The sequence below is a fragment of the Thunnus thynnus genome, chromosome 1 (assembly GCF_963924715.1).
Source record: "Thunnus thynnus chromosome 1, fThuThy2.1, whole genome shotgun sequence".
Lineage (NCBI taxonomy): Eukaryota > Metazoa > Chordata > Actinopteri > Scombriformes > Scombridae > Thunnus > Thunnus thynnus.
This window is the reverse complement of record NC_089517.1, coordinates 4189473-4209813: the sequence shown is the minus strand read 5'-3', so window position 1 is coordinate 4209813 and position 20341 is coordinate 4189473. Positions and strand designations below refer to the sequence as shown.

The 20341-nt window shown below is 38.1% G+C and overlaps 1 protein-coding gene and 1 long non-coding RNA gene across 3 annotated transcripts; both read left to right on the top strand.

Annotated features, from left to right (window-relative positions):
• Positions 1-1033: 1033 nt before the first annotated feature.
• Positions 1034-11746, top strand: LOC137189506 (uncharacterized). Of its 2 annotated transcripts, none has more exons than XM_067599533.1 (14): positions 1034-3164; positions 4141-4346; positions 4550-4687; positions 5345-5483; positions 5572-6556; positions 7407-7548; positions 7651-7794; positions 7874-7942; positions 8461-8519; positions 8724-8914; positions 9003-9403; positions 9990-10089; positions 10297-10498; positions 10589-11746. In XM_067599533.1, exons 1-14 carry the CDS (start codon positions 3042-3044, stop codon positions 10729-10731), a joined length of 3042 nt encoding a protein of 1013 aa, XP_067455634.1. In that variant the 5' UTR covers positions 1034-3041; the 3' UTR covers positions 10732-11746. The 2 variants fall into 2 exon arrangements, with proteins under 2 accessions (XP_067455634.1, XP_067455551.1); XM_067599450.1 differs by having other exon boundaries at positions 7871-7942.
• A 7201-nt stretch (positions 11747-18947) lies between these two features.
• LOC137189099 (uncharacterized) lies at positions 18948-19788 on the top strand. The gene is made up of 2 exons (XR_010929586.1): positions 18948-19462; positions 19559-19788. It is a non-coding gene; the product is annotated as an uncharacterized lncRNA (long non-coding RNA).
• The last annotated feature ends 553 nt before the right edge of the window (positions 19789-20341 follow it).

Here is a 20341-nt window from a genome sequence, read left to right as displayed (position 1 = left end):
AGAAACACTCAGCTACAAATCCAGTCTCTGCTAGAGTCGCTGATAATTCACACTGGTCATCCTGGTAGGTGTAATTGCATGTAATTACTGTCACTGCGTTAAATCAGTAGCCAAGGAGTGAAACAAAACTTCCTCTGCTCTGATTCCCTATCCATCGACCCAACCATCATAATGAGATGAACAGCGAGACTGGTCGGTAAAGTATAAAACCTACAAGCTAATACAGCACATGATAGCAATGGAGGCACTAAGCAGGTAAGCTAGCAAGGTATGTCTGCCGGGGAAATAAAGTTGGCTACTTACCTGGAAGAGTTTCGGTAAAATTCCTGGCGGAGATAAGCACTGGCTATGCAGCCTCTGGAGGATGGAATCGTAGCTCCAATCGATAGGTTACAAGGCAACTGGCATAAGCTGTACAGTGCTGGTGCTAGCTAATGCTAACAACATACAAGACCTGCAGGTTTAGGCGAGAAGATGAAAGGAGACGACTGCTGGGTACCAGGCCCCTTTATCAGGTTCCTTGCGTCATCCAGATCACATGTGTGACTTTAAACAGAGGCTCTGTTTAGAGTGTGACGATCTCAATCCAGCAGCACACTTTACTGCAATCTTGGTGTCAAGAATGAGTGTGCCTCACGCCGTTTGCCACTCACCTGCTCAGAGCAGGTCGAAAGCTTGGTGCACATATGTTCCATAACATTTTGTCACTTTATTTGGTTAAACCCATACACATAAACTTCTCTGAAATCACACTTTTTTCATGTTTTGCTTGTCTTTAAACTTTCCAGACTGTTTGTGTTTTCGTCAAGACTGAATAAAGATTACAACAGCCAGCATCCTACACTGACGGCCTTTCCTTTACCAAGGCCTTATGAGGCTTCAGCAGTCTGAGTTAGTCATATCAAGTGGATATCTGCCACATTTACAGTCTTATTAGCATCAAATTCCCTCTTTGTGTTTCCCTGTTGAGCTGCGGTGGAAGTATAGTAACAAAAAGAGGGACTTAAACTGAAAAGACTGTAACGTTGAAAGATATCTACTTGCTTTGACTTTTTTGGACGACTGAAGCTTCATATTAGCTTCAGATAAACTTTTAAAAACATTTTTGTACAGAGGGAGGACTCTGGATTCTGTCCCCAATCACTTACATTGTAAGTGCATTATGATTTTCAGGTTTTTCAAGTTTTTCCTCTAGTGTTCAAATTTGCTTAATGCAGCTTTAAGTTGCATTTCCACCAAAACGAAACTGACATTCTTTCCATTGTTCTGTGAACCTGTCCATTACTGCAGACGAGCGCCTCATAAAAAGTAGACAATGCTGCTGCTTCAATAACAAACTAATAGAAAAACAGAAACAAAAAGCAAAATACCTCTGCCTTAACTGCCCAGTAACATGTAGCTGTAAATAGAAATGTAGAAAGGCTGGTTGTTATAGGAACATGAGGGTGTACTATTATTGTTATGAATTCAAGTTGACTGATATAGTTGTAACTATTGCCTGAAGAATAAGGTATCAAAAGCGTTTCATTCACTAAAAGTTCTCATTTAAAGGAAAAAAACTGCTAATAATCAAGGGGACTAATCATAATGTAAATACAGCATTTTATTGACTTTATGGTCAAACTGGTAAACAAAACTACAAAATAAACAGTCATGAATAATTTAATGCTTGTCATTGTTTGAAAACTCATGTTTCTGTATGTATTTTATTGTTGGGTATTTTAAAGTTGAGGAACAGTAATTTCAAATTAGCTTAGGCGATAGACACAGTAGTATGTGGCACTGTCTCATGCTATGTGTATGTCCCTATACAAATAAACATTTAATAAATGACATAAACTGAAAGCAGGAACCCAACAGAAAACATTTGAGTATATTTGAAAAATGGCCTGCATTAATTTCTTATGACCATCGTATAGATGTTTGGATTTCATGCAAAATATACTGTACATACACATACCTGTATTTTTTTTTTTTAATAGACCCCCCAGAGAACAAAGGATGTACAACTGAAAACTGAAAAGTGAATTTATTAGCTGCAGATATACAGTACATCTGTGCACATTCATAAACCTTGCAGTTCAGTAAATAAGAGAAAAAAATAAACTGAGTCAGAATGGTGAAATGAAAGTGTGTCATCCATAATGAGTCATCCCATCACCTGTCAAACTGGACAAACATCTAATCAGGATTATTGTTCCTCGGCTCAGTGCAGAGGAGCTCAGTATTAAAAGTACATGTAAATACACATAATGCTGCCCACATGTACATCGTGCTACTAAGAGAAAAACAAAAAGCAAAATACTGTAAAAAACATAGAAAGGCAGGTTGTTATAGGAAGAGTAAGGCATGTTATTACTGTTAGAAATACCTTTTGACTGATGTAGTTGTCACAGTTGCCTGAAAAATAATGTATCAAAAATGTTTAATTCACTAAAGTTTCTCATTTAAAGAAAAAAAAAACAACCAGTCATTATGTATCAGTATTTCATGTGACATTACATGAATATTTGAAAGTTGGCAAACAATCAAGCCGGTACCAAAATATAACAAATTTCAGCACTTTTTGACAGACAACCGCAATTTTGACATTTTCACTTCCCATGGTTAGAAAGGTTTATACTTGCAAAATAATTAGAACAGTTGAAAACTGTCATCCAAAGGTATTACAGTGGGAATTGTGTACAAATGTGCCACACAATGACAGAACATTGATTGGGGTTAAGTTTCAATTTCTTAATAAGAAATTTGTGATAAGAATAGTATGCCTCCATGTTATCAGCAGTTCATGAGAAAAGCTATTGCATCACCTAACTATCATTTTTGATTTGTTATACTTTGACGTAGTTGAATAGTTACGTTTATTTGTTCACTAAAACCAGTTTTTCAGCTGGCCTATTGTTCTGAAACATAGTGCGCATACCAGGGTATTTGGCAGGACTGTCATCATTTTCTGCAGACACCCTATACCTGTATATAAAGATGCTGCAGGTGGATGTGAGAGGCAGAGAATCTGGAGACAGACGTGAGTCTGGTGCATCATGGCTTCCACACTGGTGCTCCTGCTTCAGCTGCTGCTGGTCTCACTGGCGTCTGCATCACATTTCTTTGGTGGAACTGTGACCTTCAGCTACAAAGGAAGAAACCCTGATGGAAGTTTTAAGGTGAGAAATTTACTTACTTAATATGCAACATGCATTATGGATAATTATGTTAGTTTTACAACTGGAAATCACTTAACTTCTGACTTTATTACAATTATTATTGCTATCATTTCATTTAGGTTCGATTATTGTCTGATATTGTCAAAGTTCAACACTTAAGTTGCAGATTTTTTCTTTCTTTTTAATATATATGATGTGATTGTTTTCCTTCTATTACTATATTTTACCGTCATTTTTAAAAAATCTTCTTTTGTAAAGTTTTTTAAGTACAATGAGAAGTGCCATATAAAATTATTGCATTTATTGTTTCTTTGTTAATAAATATCTTCATTTTTGAGAGAGTAAAAATCCTCCTTCACACTGATTTTGCTTCCATACTGTATGTATTTATATCAAGATATGCAGGCTTTTTATTTTTCAACTCATCATTGGTAAGAACGTAAAAACCTTTTAAAAAATATATAAAAACTATTTTTCGTTTGTGCCTGGAAGTTATTTTACAAGAGTGCCGACAGAAACTTTATATCCAAATATCTTTACGCCTGACTGTAATAATTGAATCCAGGAATGTAAAATGGTGTGGACTGCTTTTGTAAAATGTATAAAATTCTTTTTTTGTTTTTGTTTGTTGGCAGCATCCAGGGTGTCCAACGAGTTTGAATTTTTTACCTAAAGAAGCTTAGTTTTCTCTCATAAATGCCACACATTACTTAGGTTAAGGTAAATTTGAGTACAACCTTAATTATTTCATGTGGAGTGCAACATGTCTGCCCAGCAACTTCTCTGAATAATCAAAAAAAAAAAACAAGCCCTATTCATTTTTTGACCAAGATAGAGCCTTTAGTTGTTGTTGCTCCAAAATGATTATGATCAAAACAGATAATCATCCATCTTAAAACTAGGATAAAATTCTATATTCAACATCTCTGAATGCGATTGCATTATTACGATTGCTTATTTTGATCCTTTCCCACAGGTGGACGTTCGAAACCGGGCAACCTTCGATGGCTGTCAGTACTCCCACTCCTGGAACTGTTACTCCGGCAACTGTGGCTACGATGTCAAAAGTCAGAGAGGCATACTTGACAGGAGCACAAATGCACCACAATCTAACAGGCAATGGTGTGAAACTGAGACAGTGCGGACAAAACGTATCACAAATGACAAACCTTTCCAAATGAGGTAGGTTTTTCATTGAATTCAGTATTTAAGTCATATAAATATTGTTCTTAATATCTATTCTTTGAATAGAGTCCATGGAGCATCTTACTCCTGCTTAAACTCATCCAGTTGCACATAATTGTATATTTTGTGGCTCTGCTTATCATAAAATTAGTGGTTATTGGATGCAGTACTTCAAGAGTGTTTGTTTCCACACCTACCAGGGCAGCTAGCTGCTGTTGGATCCCAACACGTAACTCTGGTAGTAGTTGGAGACTACTGACTCATGTGGATTTGGGAACAAGATCTGACACCGGGGAGCCAAACAGGTCACCAGACATTGCCATTCTGCCTTTCCTACGGTAAGTCTCTTGCAGTTAGAGTGAAACAGTATCCTCTAATCATCAGAAACTGTGTAGAATTTAAAATTGTCCTTCTTTGGCGCTCCCCAGTGGTTGTACTGAAAAAGACACTGTGGTGGCAAATGACCATGCAAGCCCAAAAAGACTGAAATGAATGTGCTGAAAGCATCATAGCCCTCACACATTTTCACACAAACTGTTTCTGATGTCTGCAAACAAACACACATATCACCAGAATAGTCTGGAAAAATGATAATATCCCATAAAATCAGTAGCTTTAAATTAATTTACACATTGAAGTCTTCAGAAAAAGAAAACAATTTACAAATTCCTTGCCTGGAAGATTTTTCTCAACAAGCCAATCAACCAAACAATTGTGTTTCTGTGGTTCTACATGTAACAAATTTTACTATACCAATACCAGCATTTTGCTTTATACTTTTTTCTTTTGTGAACATTTGTGAAGCACATTGTATTGCATCTTTTTGTATAAAATGTGCTATATAAATAGTGTGATTATTTTTATAACTGTATTACTGCATTTGCTGTTTTTCATTTCTAGCTATCAACATGTGCATGTTTTTAATTCTGATGATTTGATTCTTTTGTTTAAAGTTAAAAAACTGTCACTAACTCATGTTAATGTACATATTCAAGAGTTCCTCAGAACTGCCCACGAACATACAGGCTGATGTCCTTTGATCCTGATGGTGACAAAGTTCGATGCAGATATGGAAATATTGGAGGTACAGAGTGCAACAGGTGCACCCAACCTTCAGGCTTCCACTTGGATCAGGTTAGTTGAAAAATCTATTTAATAATACATTGTACAGTAACGGACTGATACTTCAATCCTCAATCAACGTAAATGTTCACATTTTTAGGGTTCTTGCACATTACACTACCACTACGCCAATGCCAACCCCAGAGTTTATGGATTTGAGTTGGTAGTGGAAGACTTCCCACGACGGCCAATCACACTGGCCTACACAGACGGATCCCGTTCCTCCAGATCTCCACTGACTGTGAGGAGAAAGAGACAAGCCTTTTGGCATTCTACAACCACACCCTCACCCACAGCCCTATGGTGGTGGTGGCATCCTACAACCGCAGCACCAGCCGCAACCGCAGCCCCATGGTGGTGGCGGCAGCAATCTACAACCACTACTGTAACACCAGCACCAGCCACAACCGCAGCCCCATGGTGGTGGTGGTGGCATTCTACAACCGCAGCACCAGCCGCAACCGCAGCCCCATGGTGGTGGCGGCAGCAATCTACAACCACTACTGTAACACCAGCACCAGCCACAACCGCAGCCCCATGGTGGTGGTGGTGGCATTCTACAACCGCAGCACCAGCCACAACCACAGCCCCATGGTGGTGGCGGCAGCAATCTACAACCACTACTGTAACACCAGCACCAGCCACAACCGCAGCCCCATGGTGGTGGTGGTGGCATTCTACAACCGCAGCACCAGCCGCACCTGCACCCACAACCCCATGGTGGTCGTGGTGGCATTCTACACCCGCAGCACCAACCGCACCTGCACCCACAACCCCATGGTGGTGGTGGTGGCATTCTACACCCGCAGCACCAACCGCACCTGCACCCACAACCCCATGGTGGTGGTGGTGGCATTCTACACCCGCAGCACCAACCGCACCTGCACCCACAACCCCATGGTGGTGGTGGTGGCATTCTACACCAGCAGCACCAACCGCTCCTGCACCCACAACCCCATGGTGGTGGTGGCATTCTACACCCGCAGCACCAACCACAACCACCCCACCGTACACTACAACCACAGGACTCCCATATGCCACCACTCCTCCCCTCAGCAAACTACCTTTGCAGTTCTCTTTGCTTGGTAAGTCAGGTTTTACTCCTCATAACTGTCTGATTATATTTTTCATGAGTCAATCAACTAAATCACATTGAGCAAAAAAATTGTGGTTGCAGTAACCTCAAAATGGGTTGAGACATTCATGCATGTTGCAGCTCTGGCAAGGCCTTAATGTGTGATATTTACGAAGGCCCGTAGCAAGGATTTTAGAAATAGTGAGGTCAGGAGTCCAAGTCTAAAAAAACTATTAATAATTACATTTTTGACACTATATCTATTCTGTTATTCCTAATCAAAACTATTCAGTTTTATTGCCTGTAATTTTGTTTCCCAACATGAGGGTCTCTCATAAAGGAACACTCAATACTTTAAAAGAGTACTCTCTTTTAGCATTGCACTCCTATAATGTTATCCAACTAACAATGGACGATTTGGAAAAAGAGGATCAAAATCAATGCAGCAAAAATCTATTTTTTATTCCAATCATTCTTTTTCCTTGTCAAAACCTGGCACCTACATTTACCCGCAATACAACTGAAACCACTGACTGTTTATTTGGAGACTTGAGGGTATTATGCTAGTAGCAGCTAATGTAGCCTGGAGCTGCTAGTCTCAAGCAAGGATGAGAGGTGGACTACAGAGGTCTGGATTTTTTTCATTTTTAGACTTGTAGTCTTCAGCCCCAATCGACTCTGACTCAAGTGACACCTAATGAAAGACACTTGCTGTGACATCACTAGATGCCTAGGTGTGGCCAAACTGCAAAAGCTTGAAAGTTTTGACTCATAAAGAGCAGCACAGGGGCAGTTTTCTGACAAGTATTGAGTACATGTTGCAATTTAGAATTAAAAATTGATCTCTTTCTGAACTCCAGTGGACCCACCTGCTCCCTCATGTCAGGAGGGAGAGTACCTGCCAAGGTTTGTGAATCCAACACCCCAAAATGGAGAACGCATCCATGCAGAGGTCAACAAAGAGGTGGAGATCAGAGTGAAAGCACAAGCTAGATACTCAACGTAAGTGAGAACCAAAGTGATCAATGTGGCAGCAAAACATTCTCACCAATAACATCAGTAATCACGAGGAAATCTCTGGTTTCTTTGTTTTTTTTCATACAGAATACATGATATCATCATTAGTGGGCCAATGAACATCAGCAAACACAGGACCACACATGACGAGTTTGTCATTAGGTGGACGCCTATTCCAGAAGACTTGGGAGATCATTATCCGATCTGCTTTGCTGTTGAATCATTCACAGGGTGAGCCTTGGATTCATTTCTTCTATGTTTGCATTAGTATGTTTGTGTAAAACTGTTAACTATTTTACATATTTTGCAGGTCTGCTGTAACCGCCAGTCAAAGAACATCCCGTCACCAACACCATTACCACCCCACCCCATCTTCACAGTAAGTGACATTTCTCTGTGTTTGGTGTTTTGTAAAGTATGTCATCAATAAGGTAGAATGCACCTCTCATGTTGTGACTGTAAAATGAAAATTGAAGAAAGCTATGATAAAAGATGGAACCTATCAAGTTGCCAAGATTTAAAATAATTAAATTCAAAAAAGCAAGCAAATATGTATAAAAAGTTAAATCTAAAATTCAAAGGTAATAGTATCTGTATTTTCAGTTTTTTCAATCTTCAAGATTTCATAATTGTAAGAATAGACTTAAAAAATTGCAAGCTAGATTAAATAGAGCTTTGTCCAGCCATCAGTTTAATGAATACAAAAATATTCACACCATCCACCATATATATCTTTATACCATATCTTTATTCTCTAATTAGAGTATCTTATTAAAGTTACCTAAAATATACACTTTTGCAAGTTTGATTGTATTTAAGAGACAACAAATAACAATAACATATGGCATTACTCCTCTCAGTTAAAGTGTTAAATCAATGTTCACCAATGCTTTTCAGGTCCGGCATCTATCAGTCTGACATGAGGTGCGTTCTGGTGGACGTTAAGAAGGAGGAAGGTGAGTCAAAGGCCTACTTCAATGTCAAGATTTTGTAGTGTAACTACATCTGCAATGGTGTATATTTTCACCAAATATATTACCTGCTAAATGCTATACATACGTTTTCAAATGTAGGCCCTGTTGCTGGTGTAATATGCACAACATGCAGTTTTCAGCATAACGTCGGAACAAAATGGTTAAAAAATATTTCCCTTGCTCTAGTTAAAACCAACGTGATCTGCACTGAGTCCACAATGACAGTAGAGGTTGAGAAATCTTCACTCTCTGGACTCCATGAGGATCATCTGCAGCTCAGTGATCCCACCAACACCGCCTGCAGCCTCCAACACCACTCAAACAGCACACACGTCATTGCTGTCATCCCCCTCAACGCCTGCGGCACTCAGCTCGAGGTAATGAAGGTTCATTGGTTTCATTATATGCTGTTTGTGATTTCTGGAGCTGCTTTGAGGACTGAATAAATAACTTTTTACTCTGCAGGAGGATGAGGACAACCTCATTTTCAAGAATGAAATCACAACGGTTGACAACCACAGAGACCTGATCACCAGGAAACACCAGCTGGAAGTTGAGTTCTACTGCCAGTACCCCAAACAGGGAAATGTGACACTGGGTTTCACTGCACACAGGAAGAATGTCACAGTGTGGGAGAAGGGCTTCGGCACATTCACCTACCAGTTTGAGTTCTACCAAACCAATCAATTCCGAACCATGATCAATCCAAATTCATACCCTCTGGAGTATGACGTAGGGAGCAGGGTCTACATGGAGATTGAGGCCTCCTCTTCAGTCAACAACACTGAGCTGTTTGTGGAGTCCTGCTGGGCTGCACCGTATGATAACCCCAACTACTGGCCAACCTACTCCATCATTGAAAATGGGTAGGCATGAGTACACACCCTAATGGTGGCAGAGGAAATAGCAGAACCCTCATGAGAAGTTTGTATATTCTTCTTGTGTCCAGTATATGTGGGTTTATCCTGGGAGCTCTGGTTTCCTTGCACAGTCCAAAGACATGCAGATTTGGTGAAGTGGTACCTTTAAATTGCAATGAATGTAAGCATGATTGGTTGTCTGTATAAATGGTGACCTGGGTGCACAGTACACCAACCACCAGTACACCACCCACCAGTACGCCACACAATGTGAGCTGGGATTGTCTCCAACTCTCCATCCAGATTGAAATTAAATGTCAATCTATCTTCTACCAATGTGTTTCTACTTGTAGATAGTTATCTCCCTCTACCTCAGAGGTTTACCTATGTGATATGAACATGTCTTAATGTCCTAATACCTTAAAAATCTCTGCTGTACTTACTTCACCTCTTTGCCATAACCATGTTTCTTTTCCTTATCCTGTAAATACCCTCAATAGCATATTTATATTCTGCCCATATAATAGCTTCCATTGTAAGGCTTGGAGTCACAGACACAAAGTTTCATGTCTCTTTTTGTTTCTTTGGCTAGGTGTAACGTGGACGAGACTGTTAAAATCCATTCCACCGACAATCGGAGACAATTCAAGTTCTGCATGGAGGCCTTCAAGTTCATTGGAATGCATGACCAGGTAAGGAATGAACTATTCAGTTAGACTGGAGCAAATTACTGTGAGAGGTTTTGATGATATGTCTAAATGCTTAGAAGTGATAGTTTGATACTTTGTGCTATGTGCTTATTTGCTTTTTTCTGAGTACAAACAACTCAGCTATTTGTTCACTTAGCAACACATCAGTATATCTGCTGATATAATGACAACATATCCTGTTATATTCAGGTGTACATCAGCTGCTCAGTCCTGATGTGTGAAGCAGGGAACCCCAACACCAGATGCTCACAGGGATGCATCAACTCTACACGGTCAGGCAGTCACCACCATCATCATCGCAAGAGAGAGGCCGTCATCCAGAGTGCAAGCCACTTTGTTTCCCAGGGTCCACTGCGCCTAAGGAGATCAGCAGAGAGCACTGAAAACACAGGTATGATTACATGAAACATAAAATGTTCTCTGAACAACACAACTGCCTTGTTTGTCTGCCTCAAATTCAAATTGTTTCTCTTTTCTCCAGTAACCAACCTGAACCTGAACCTGAACCTGGTATTCATCGCTGGATGTCTTCTAGCAGCTGTTGGCATGATCAGTGCAGTGGTCATGTACAAAGCCAAAATGTCAAAGGTCAAATACCAACCTTTGCCTGTATTTGAAAACTAGGACAGCAGCGTGTGCAGAATACCAATTTCATATTCATTATGTTTGAAATTATAAAGCAATTTTGATCATTTCTGCTATCAAATATTGGATGTTCATGTATCAGAAATAACGGGTGATTTATGTGCACATCTAAATGAATCAATTTTATATTGAAGATTAGGTTCACTTTTTTTTCAAATCTATCTTAAAACAATACTCACTTGTTCATTTATACCTTAAAACAGTTTTTGGTTGCTGCCATTGCTCCTCTTGTTCATTCTGGGTGTAAGAGGATCCTTTCCTGAGGTGATTCGATGTATGAAATGATGGACAGAATCCAGCCCTTGTTCGGTGTAAACATTGCCTCTTAAGTTCAGATGAAGCTTCAGCAGTCTGAGTTAGACAAATTGAGTGGTTATCTTTCAAAATTACAATATTTTTAGTACAAAATTTCCTCTTTGTGCTTCAATGGACAGCGTTTGGTTGCTGAGGCATGAAAATGCATTTCTGTACAGAACAAGCACTATGGATTTTGTCTACTGTCACCTATATTGAAATTGTTTTTGAAGAAATCTTTATATTGCTGGTATTAACAGGAGAAATTGTTGCAGCAAAGAAAAATCTTAAACTATCATTTAACATCCTTAAAAATGTCTACTTTGTATACACTGAAAAATACTCCAGAGAGGAACAAAAAGTGTGTGTGAAACTTGTAACCCAGAAAGTTTTATATTGAGCCACACTGAAAGGATGATCAGCTGGCACTGCAGCTGCTGGGTGATTGTTCATTTGCGGTGGTCAACGCTGTAGAATGTCAAGAAATTTTACCAGAACTTCTACTATTCTGTATTACAGTATGATTTAAAACAATAATCTTGATTGATATGTAATGTGTAATCCTGTTTTATCTGTTATCCTGTTTATCATTTCTATGTCAAATGCTCTCATTACATGAGAAAAAAAAAAGAGGAGACCAAAGTCAATCTTGATACTCTTGCTTAATTAATCAATAAAAATTAATGCTCTCTTAAATATATGTTCACTTTTGTTCACTTTGATTTTTTGAAATCCATTACTTTTAATAATATTAAGTTGTTGAACCTCATCACTTTTTATATGTGGACCTACCGTGTATACTGACAATTAATTAACCAACATTCAACAGAATGATAACAACCACAATAGTCCAGTATAAGTAATTGGATGTTATAACTTATAAAGTACACAGGAAAATTATCACTATGAATAAGTATTGTTAATGTGAAGACCTTTAAACTTAAGACTAAGAATATTAAAAGTGGCTTATTAAGTTTCAAGCTCTTGCATGTAGCCTGAATCATCACCAATCCTCCATTCACAGACTGCAATCCTGATGTAAAAGCCAATATGAGTGCCATGGAACAATGAATCATTAACACATAATACTCTCTGCCATGGCCCAGGATGGCCAATGTGGTGATTAAAGCTGCAACTATTTATTACTTTCATTATCAATTAATCTTGTGATCATTTTCTTGATTAATTGATCAATTGTGTGGTCTATTAAATGGTGAAAATGCCCATCTAAAGCCCGAGGTGACATCTTAAAATTGCTTGTTTTGTCTCAAAAACACAAAGATATTTAAGTCACTAGGTTATAAAACAGAGGAAATCAGTAAATTGTCACATTGGAGAAGCTGCATTCTGAAAATGTTTGGTAGTTTTGCTTAAAAATGACTTAAACAATTATTCAGTTATAATTTTCAACTAATCATTTACTTATACTGATGACTCATGTTGCCACAATGTAATGAAAAACTAAAGATCTAAAAGATCTTTAAATAATAGGTTAAAGTATTTAACCTATTATTTATTAAAAAGGCAGTAAAGGTAGGCTTTGATTTAAAAAGAACTATAGCAAAATTTTGTGTGACAGAGAGTTAAAAGACCTACAGCCAGTATTGGATAGGTCACTTATCGGTCTGTGGAGTTGCTTGCTTGCAATGTTAAAAGATTGTGAAGTAATTATTTAATGGGTTCTGTAGGTAATTAGTACATTAGTTTATTAAATAAATGGTGTACATTTGCACCTTTGAGAAAGACCTGCATATTAAAATGTCACCATCAGACTGTGATCTGTTTCAGAGATGTAGATTTTCCTACTTTTCAGCCATTACAATTGCAGGTGTAATGTGATTACCTTCAGAATACCTTTCTTCCAAAGTCTGGAATCAAAGTTGGTCAAATTCTGTCAAAATGATTCAGTTATTATGCTTTACAACCCCTACTGAAGATAATTTCAGTATTTTTGTAAACATCAAAATACTGTTGTCCATCCTGCATTATAAATGCAAGTTTTGGTGCATTCATAACCACAAGATGGCGCGAGTATTCTCTTTACTGTGAGTCCTATGTCAGCATGAATTGTTTTATCAGCAATTTCATCTGCAACAGCTGAATGTAGTTCACTGAAGTTTCCACATCACACTTGTGTAAGTTGTATACTGGAACACAACTGACTCAAAACTAATTGTGATGTTATAAATCATGCTAGGTACACCCCTTAAAGTGAGATTTAAGGTGAGCAAGATAAACGGTCCCCCTACAGCAGATGAATATGAAAACAAACTCTGTACATACATCACTATGCACAGAGAAGAGATCAACATCAAACTGTAGGAACAAGAAGAAAAACTTTTTGTGTGGAGGGGGGCTTTAATGTCATTAAACCCCAAGTAGCTTCAATGAAAAATGAAAGTCATCAAATTGATACTATTATAAAGTTGCTTTAAAGGAATAGTTTTACACTTTGGGAAATACAATAATTATTAACTTTCCAAAGTTCAAAAATACACTGTTAAGACAATTAGTCAAAAGTTCATCAAATTTATTTGTTTATTTTTCTTTTCAAAACTCACTTGCTTTATCAATTTCAATGGTAGTCAATCATCTATTGCTTTGTGTTTGAGGAGCCTAATACTGGCGTTATTTATGAAATGTCACACAGGAAGGTCCATGGGAGTTGAGGGTTCATGTGAATTTAATGGACTCATGCTTCCAGTTCATCCAGGTGGAAAAAATGCCAACTTTGGTTGAATTATGCTCAAGCCGGCAAACGTGATCCGGTGTGAGACAAAGTAGATAGTCCTGCACAGAAGGAAAACCTAAAACTGCAATAGGATGTGCATCAATGGCTACGTTTTTGTGTGCACAGTAGTGCAATTATGGCCAATAGTGAGATTAAGACATTAGTGCAATTATGCCATTTACATGATTGCAAAGGTGACTCCCTTAAATAATCCCATTTACATATAAACTTAGCACAAAAAGTAAGGAAATTTGTGTTTGTTAGAGTATTTCTTTGTTGTAACAATGCTTCTTGGCAATAAATCTTATACCGTTGGAAAGCCTGTTTATTTCCCTTTTAAATGGTGCCACATTTGTAAGGAACATGCATTTGTGGGATGAGCAGCAGAGCTGAGTATGCGGGCTGCGCCCATGAAAAATTTGCCAAATCTTCTTTGCCAATGCCAAACAGCTTACTCTGCCATTGACTCTTGTTTGGTGTTTGGTGGATTGGGTGATTGAAGTTTGAAGAAACAAGACATATTGGCAATTTAACAATTTATTCATTTAACAAACAGGAGCCTTAGTAGTGTGTGGAAGAACCATACACAGCCACAACAGCCTGGCACCTCCTCCTCATGCTGGTCACCAGCCTGGTCACACACTGCTGTGGGATGGCATCCCATTCTTCAACCAGCATTTGTCGCAAAAAAAAATACAAATAATACACATCCTATTACTGAATGTAAAATTAAGGCAACTTTCTGTTTTTTTTATTTTAAATTTAATGTATAAAAAACTAACTGTAACTGCCAAATAACGGTAAAAAAAACCTTAAGTTATTCTACAAAGAATTTTTTTAAAAATACAGATATTTACTGTAGACATTATCTGCATTTTTACAGTCTAACTGTTGTAAAATAAAAACAAAAAAAAAATATTGCTAGAATGCTAAATAAATGTATAAATGTGCACAAAAAAAAAAGAAAAACATTGCAGAAATACTTTAAAATTACCTAATTTAAATAATGGTTTGTTTTATACAGTATTCTTTTGTAAATTCATAGAATTATCCAATTTATCCTTAAGACTGCCCCATCAAAGCACAAATTTCTGGATGTAAAACACAAAAAAATTATGTAAAATTATATTCAAATTATCCTCCTTTAACACCCATTAATGGTATCTTGAGAGCTTTAGGCTTTAATTGTATGTGATTATCTCATCTATTTACAGTAAATTCATGGTAAAAAATATTGGTTTGATACTGTACAAAAAAATAGGATCATGCGAAAATGGCTTACAAAAACATAATTTTAATAATCATTACCTTATATAAACATTATCTGAAAGTAATTACAAGCAAAATTATTGTTATGACCCGGCCTAAGAGAAACCCTGGCGCAACATGAAAATGACACTCCCTCTCCCCAGCTGCCAAAAAAATCACTGACATAACTCCTAACTTAACAGAAACAGGAGGAAAGATATTTTAAAAAAATGCCATCCACCCCCACAGAAACTGGGCTGTAAAATATATTTACAAAGTTATTTACAATACTGTACACAGTGGGTCAGAGAAGCAGAACAACAACAGCAACAACAATAACAATAGATACATGACTAGCAACAGCATGAACAGCTGGGGAAGGACATCCCCACGTCAGTGCGGTCCATGGAGTTTCCTGCGGATGAGAAAGCACAAAGAACTCCGGGGAAGAAGTCAAGTTAGTAACATGCATTAATGGTAAATGAATACATACAGATGGAGAGGAGGAGAGAGGAGCTCAGTGCATCAACGGAAGTCCCCCGGCAGTCTAGGCCTATAGCAGCATAACTAAGTGCTGGTCCAAGGTGAGCTTGGTCGGCCCTGACTATAAGCTTTATCAAAAAGGAAAGTTTTCAGGGTGTCTGCCCCCCCGGACCAAATCTGGAAGATGGTTCCACAAGAGAGGAGCCTGATAGTTGAAGGCTCTGCCTCCCATTCTACTTTTGGAGACTGTAGGAACCACCAGTAAGCCTGCATTCTGGGAGCGCAGTTTCCTAGTGGGAAAATAGGGTACTATGAGCTCTTAATAGTTACAGAGATCAATGGCATAGAATCAACAGCAAGCATGCCAAAAGTTGTTACAAAAAATGACCAGCAGGTGTCACACTGAGTATATAAAATTAGGACCAAATGTAATAAAATATGATTCACAGAGAGGTTTACAGGTTGGAGGATTATTCTCTATTTTTGGTTTTATCTTCAGTTTTTGAGATATCTGTCTCTGAGTTTTCTGCCACCGTCCCAATACAACGGAGATGCATTAAAACGTGACATTTAAGACTTCAATAGTATCACGTCTTTCTAAAAACAATGTCCCCACTTACTCTGGACAATCCACAGGACACATTCTCAACAATTCTGAGTGGAAAGACTTTCTACTAAACTAATCTGACATCTTTTTACAGTATTTTCTGTGGATTATCCACAGTAACAGTCACACTTTCTAGAAAAACACACTGCTGTTGATTTTAATTTAATGTAACTTTTGAGCGCTGTGAGAACCACAAATGAAACTCCATTGAACTGGTGTGGTGACAGACATCTCAAACACTGGACTAATAAAACCAAAACTATCTCCATGACTACACATATCACAAGAGGTTACTCACAAAATGTTTTTCTGCAGTTTTGGGTGAACTTGTCCTTTAACAAATAGACCGATTAGACACCAGTAGATGCTGTTAATTTGGCACTGGAGTAAGTTCTTCATGAAATCTGAAGAGGATTAAAGTCTATCTGTTGTATGAATACACAGTGAAACACTGAATCACAGTTCAAAGCGCAAATATTGAGAACAAGAGAGAAGTAGTGAAGTAGTGATAAATTCAGTCTTCTACCACTTGAGGACACAAGAGTCAAGTCCACCTTGTGTGGAGTCTACACTCTATTGCAGCTTTCTAAATGGAAAATTAAGAGTGTCTGAAATCAGAAACTACACAGTCTTATTCATATATTAATAACTCCTGTCTGTGTTTGATCCAACAAGATGAAAACATGACAAATAATCTGACTGACAGTTTAACTGACTCCTTCACCTCTCTGCCTGTCAGTCTCTGTCACTTATTGACTAATGTGTTCAATCTCATTACATTCTCATTTCATTAAATTGTGTAACAGTAAATATAAAATATATACATAAGGAAATAAATGAATATAAATTTGATTTATTGTTGACTTGATGTGTGTGTTGAATTTGTCGTCTGATTGAAACAGAACTGTTGAAATAAGTTGTAGGAAGTCTCTGGAATGTAATTAGTTCCCCTGGTTCTGACATGCAGACCTTCCTGAGCTGCCTTCAGCCAGCCCACTGGCTTTTCAGGTGATGTAACATTAACGCTACAACAATGACTAAACAATGTTTTTAATGTGTTATTTGAAAAAAAAGTTGAGGAAGAAGAAACTCCACTTATGCTAAATGTACAGGTGTCATAAGGGAAACTTCCCTATATTTTAAAAATAATAACAATTCATCATCATCTGACTTAAAAAGATTTTAAAAACACCAGCTGCAAATATGAATTCCACACATGTAACATAAGTAATGTTTAAAAGTAGCTTTTCATTTAAAATCAAAAGCCAACCAATAAATTAGCCAAAAGATTAAAAAAAAATGTGTCTATTACTTACTCTTTTTGTTTGAGGTGTAATGTTCACTATAATAGTCTAAATATTCAAACAATACCCACACCTATTTTAACTTACTAACTCCACTGAATTTGATTCTCAGTTGGAGTTTGAATGTGAGCAAGACAAATTAACAGCTAAACCTGAGAGGTGGAGAGCTGAGATGTGGTCCTGCACATTTTGCATGTCAGACGCTGCCATCCAGTGGTTCCACTGCAGAACAACATTCATGTTGCACAGTGACATCTGCTGCTGGGGAGCAGGAAGGCCGTCATCTCTCCTCACTTCTTTCTGTCTTTGTGTGTGTGTGTGTGTGTGTGTGTGCTTGTCTTTTTTTGTTGCTGTGATTGAAGGACAAGCAAAACCAGCTCAGCTAAGTTATGTGTTCACACACACACACACACACACACAGAGACATGTTATCACTTTAGAGGACATAACATTGACTTACATTAATTTCCTGGAGACTTATCCTAACCTTAATCCTAACCAACACATGCCTGACAATAACCTTAACATAACCCTAAACTTACCTTAACTTTAAACCAAGTCTTCACCCTAAAATGAATGATTTACATTAAAGGGACCTGCTAAATAACTCCGGCCCTTCAATAAACGCAGTGTAATAAAGTGAGCAAGAACCTCTGGGATGTAGTGGAGGAAAAGAAGAAAGTCTCCCAAAAGTGATACTTAAATGATAATCAGGACAAAGTCCAAGCTGAACTGAGGTGAGTCGACCCAGACTGACAGGTCGGCAGCCTCTGGCCTAAATGTTAATCAGTGTCTGTATCTGTCTGAATAACAACAAGCATTACCACTGATATTTTAGTGAAAAGGAGTTCTCTGCAGATCTTCCAGCAATATGCAGCAGAATCAGGTGATTCTAAGACCAGGAACAGCAAACTTCAGAGAAATAACTCGAGCACACTGAATGATATTACATTTAATATCACAAACAGATACAGTCTATGGAGCAGACTAATGTTTCCAAACTACTTTTTTGACTGTGATGAAGGCAGTGAAAAAGAAGAAGATAACTGAGTTTTTTTTCCAGCTTGCTTTATGTTGTCTTTACTCTCTACAATCATTTCAGGTGTCAGAAGCTTGTAGGAGAAAGCACAAGCAACTCATGCTGAGCAATCACAGTCCTTGTGGTATCTCCACACTGTAGCCGCTGGAGGCTCAACCTATAGTTATATTTTAGAAGAGACATGTTAGCTGCAGGAAGCAACGGAGTCAACACATGTAGCCAGCCTTGGTACACCTCAATGCAGAAGTATAAATTAAGCTTAAAATACTAGAACCTCAATTGTACTTGATTTAATAAACTTTCATTTACCCTTATTTATATGTGTCTCTTGTTGGTTTTCCCAGGCTCTACTCCAGTCTGGAGGTTGGTGGTAATGCACCTCTTGCTTTTTGGTAATGGCTGCAAATAGCAAGGCAGAAGATACTTTTTCTGTGTTGCTACACCAAAAATCTGTGTCCATTTGCACAACAGCAAATGCACGTCCCAAAAGCTGTTGTGTTCTAAGAACTCTTCATACAATCATGAAAATAAAATATTGGTGTTTAAAAAAGAAAACTGGAACAAAAGACTCACTTCAGACAGCATAATGACATATAATCTTTTTTGACACAGTGCATCAAATCATAAGTTCAAACCTGCAGTTAACAAAACTGAAAATTTCCCAAATTTTAGGCAGTTTGTTAACTGCTTTATATCTGTCCTGTCATTTACATCAAGTCATAGATTTTTTTCCCTATAACACCCACTGTAACAGAGAGAGATGAACGCAGGTGGAGAAGGAAGGAAAGGGAGAAGAGACTTGGAGACACGGGAAGCGACGGATGTGAGAGGGTTCGCTCCACAGAAAAGTTGGTCATGGGAACCTGAGGACGGAGACTACTCGTTGAAGCAGCGTGGATACACCGAAGGAAAGGTGCATCTGGGATGAGGAAGCAGACAGACCACAGCGGGACGGGCCAGGCGTCGATGACGGAGACTTGGTTCAACGCGCACTATTACGATAAGTAAAGGAACGTGAACAGGCTACTCGGAGGGCGTGTGTGTGCTAGTGATAGTCATATGTCACTTGATTGAGGATATTTATTTTCCTCCTTCTACAGCGGCTCCGTATATAAGGTCCCGGAAGAAGCAGGGCTTCCTTTCCCCCTCATGTCACAGAGAACTTGAGTATCCCCCTTCCCCTATCTATTTATTGGCCTACACCATTGGAACAGACATAAAGGATTTTTTAAATTCCATTTTAAGATTCTTGGTTTCCACAAGCTTCTTTTAAAATAACTCATTCTTCTCCCTGTTTTAACAACTTGTGAATAAAATTCCTGCATTGTCACTGTGTGTGCGTTGTATTTTTTAACATTGGAAATTCAAGCTGGTATTTTTAAAAGAACCTCACACTTGTGTGACAATTACTCATTCCTTGTAGTTTCACTGTTGTTTAATGCAGAAAATGTACTTTGGTTATTTACCCTATTTGGTGAAGTGAGTCACCTTTGTGACCGTAGTGAGACTCAGATATAGATGGGTGGCTCATACAGGCCCCTTACGTGATTCACTGCACTGTTGAGTATCAAACATAAAACCAGACACACCTGCTTGTCACACAAGTTCAATGCTAAAACACCTGTTTGTCTCCCTTGTCAACTACAAGGAAGTGAAAAAGAAATGCTTCAGAGATTTCTTATAAATTAATTGTTTACAGAATTTTCCCACAGGTATATAGTGGGATAGACTAACCCCCAAGTTCTCAACATAACTTACATTGCTGATGACAGTTAGTGTGTTTAGATGATAATCAATTGTTCTTCTGTGTTTTAAAAATATACTCACCCCCATATTTTGTTAATCTTAATCTTACTTTTTAGACAAATGGATTTTACCTTCAT

Bases quoted from the DNA above. Each gene is read 5' to 3' on its own strand.
- LOC137189506 (XM_067599450.1), top strand. From the start codon at position 3,042: ATGGCTTCCACACTGGTGCTCCTGCTTCAGCTGCTGCTGGTCTCACTG. The intron at 3,165-4,140 runs GTGAGAAATTTA...CCTTTCCCACAG, and splicing joins ACCCTGATGGAAGTTTTAAG to GTGGACGTTCGAAACCGGGC. The intron at 8,520-8,723 runs GTGAGTCAAAGG...CCCTTGCTCTAG, and splicing joins GGACGTTAAGAAGGAGGAAG to TTAAAACCAACGTGATCTGC.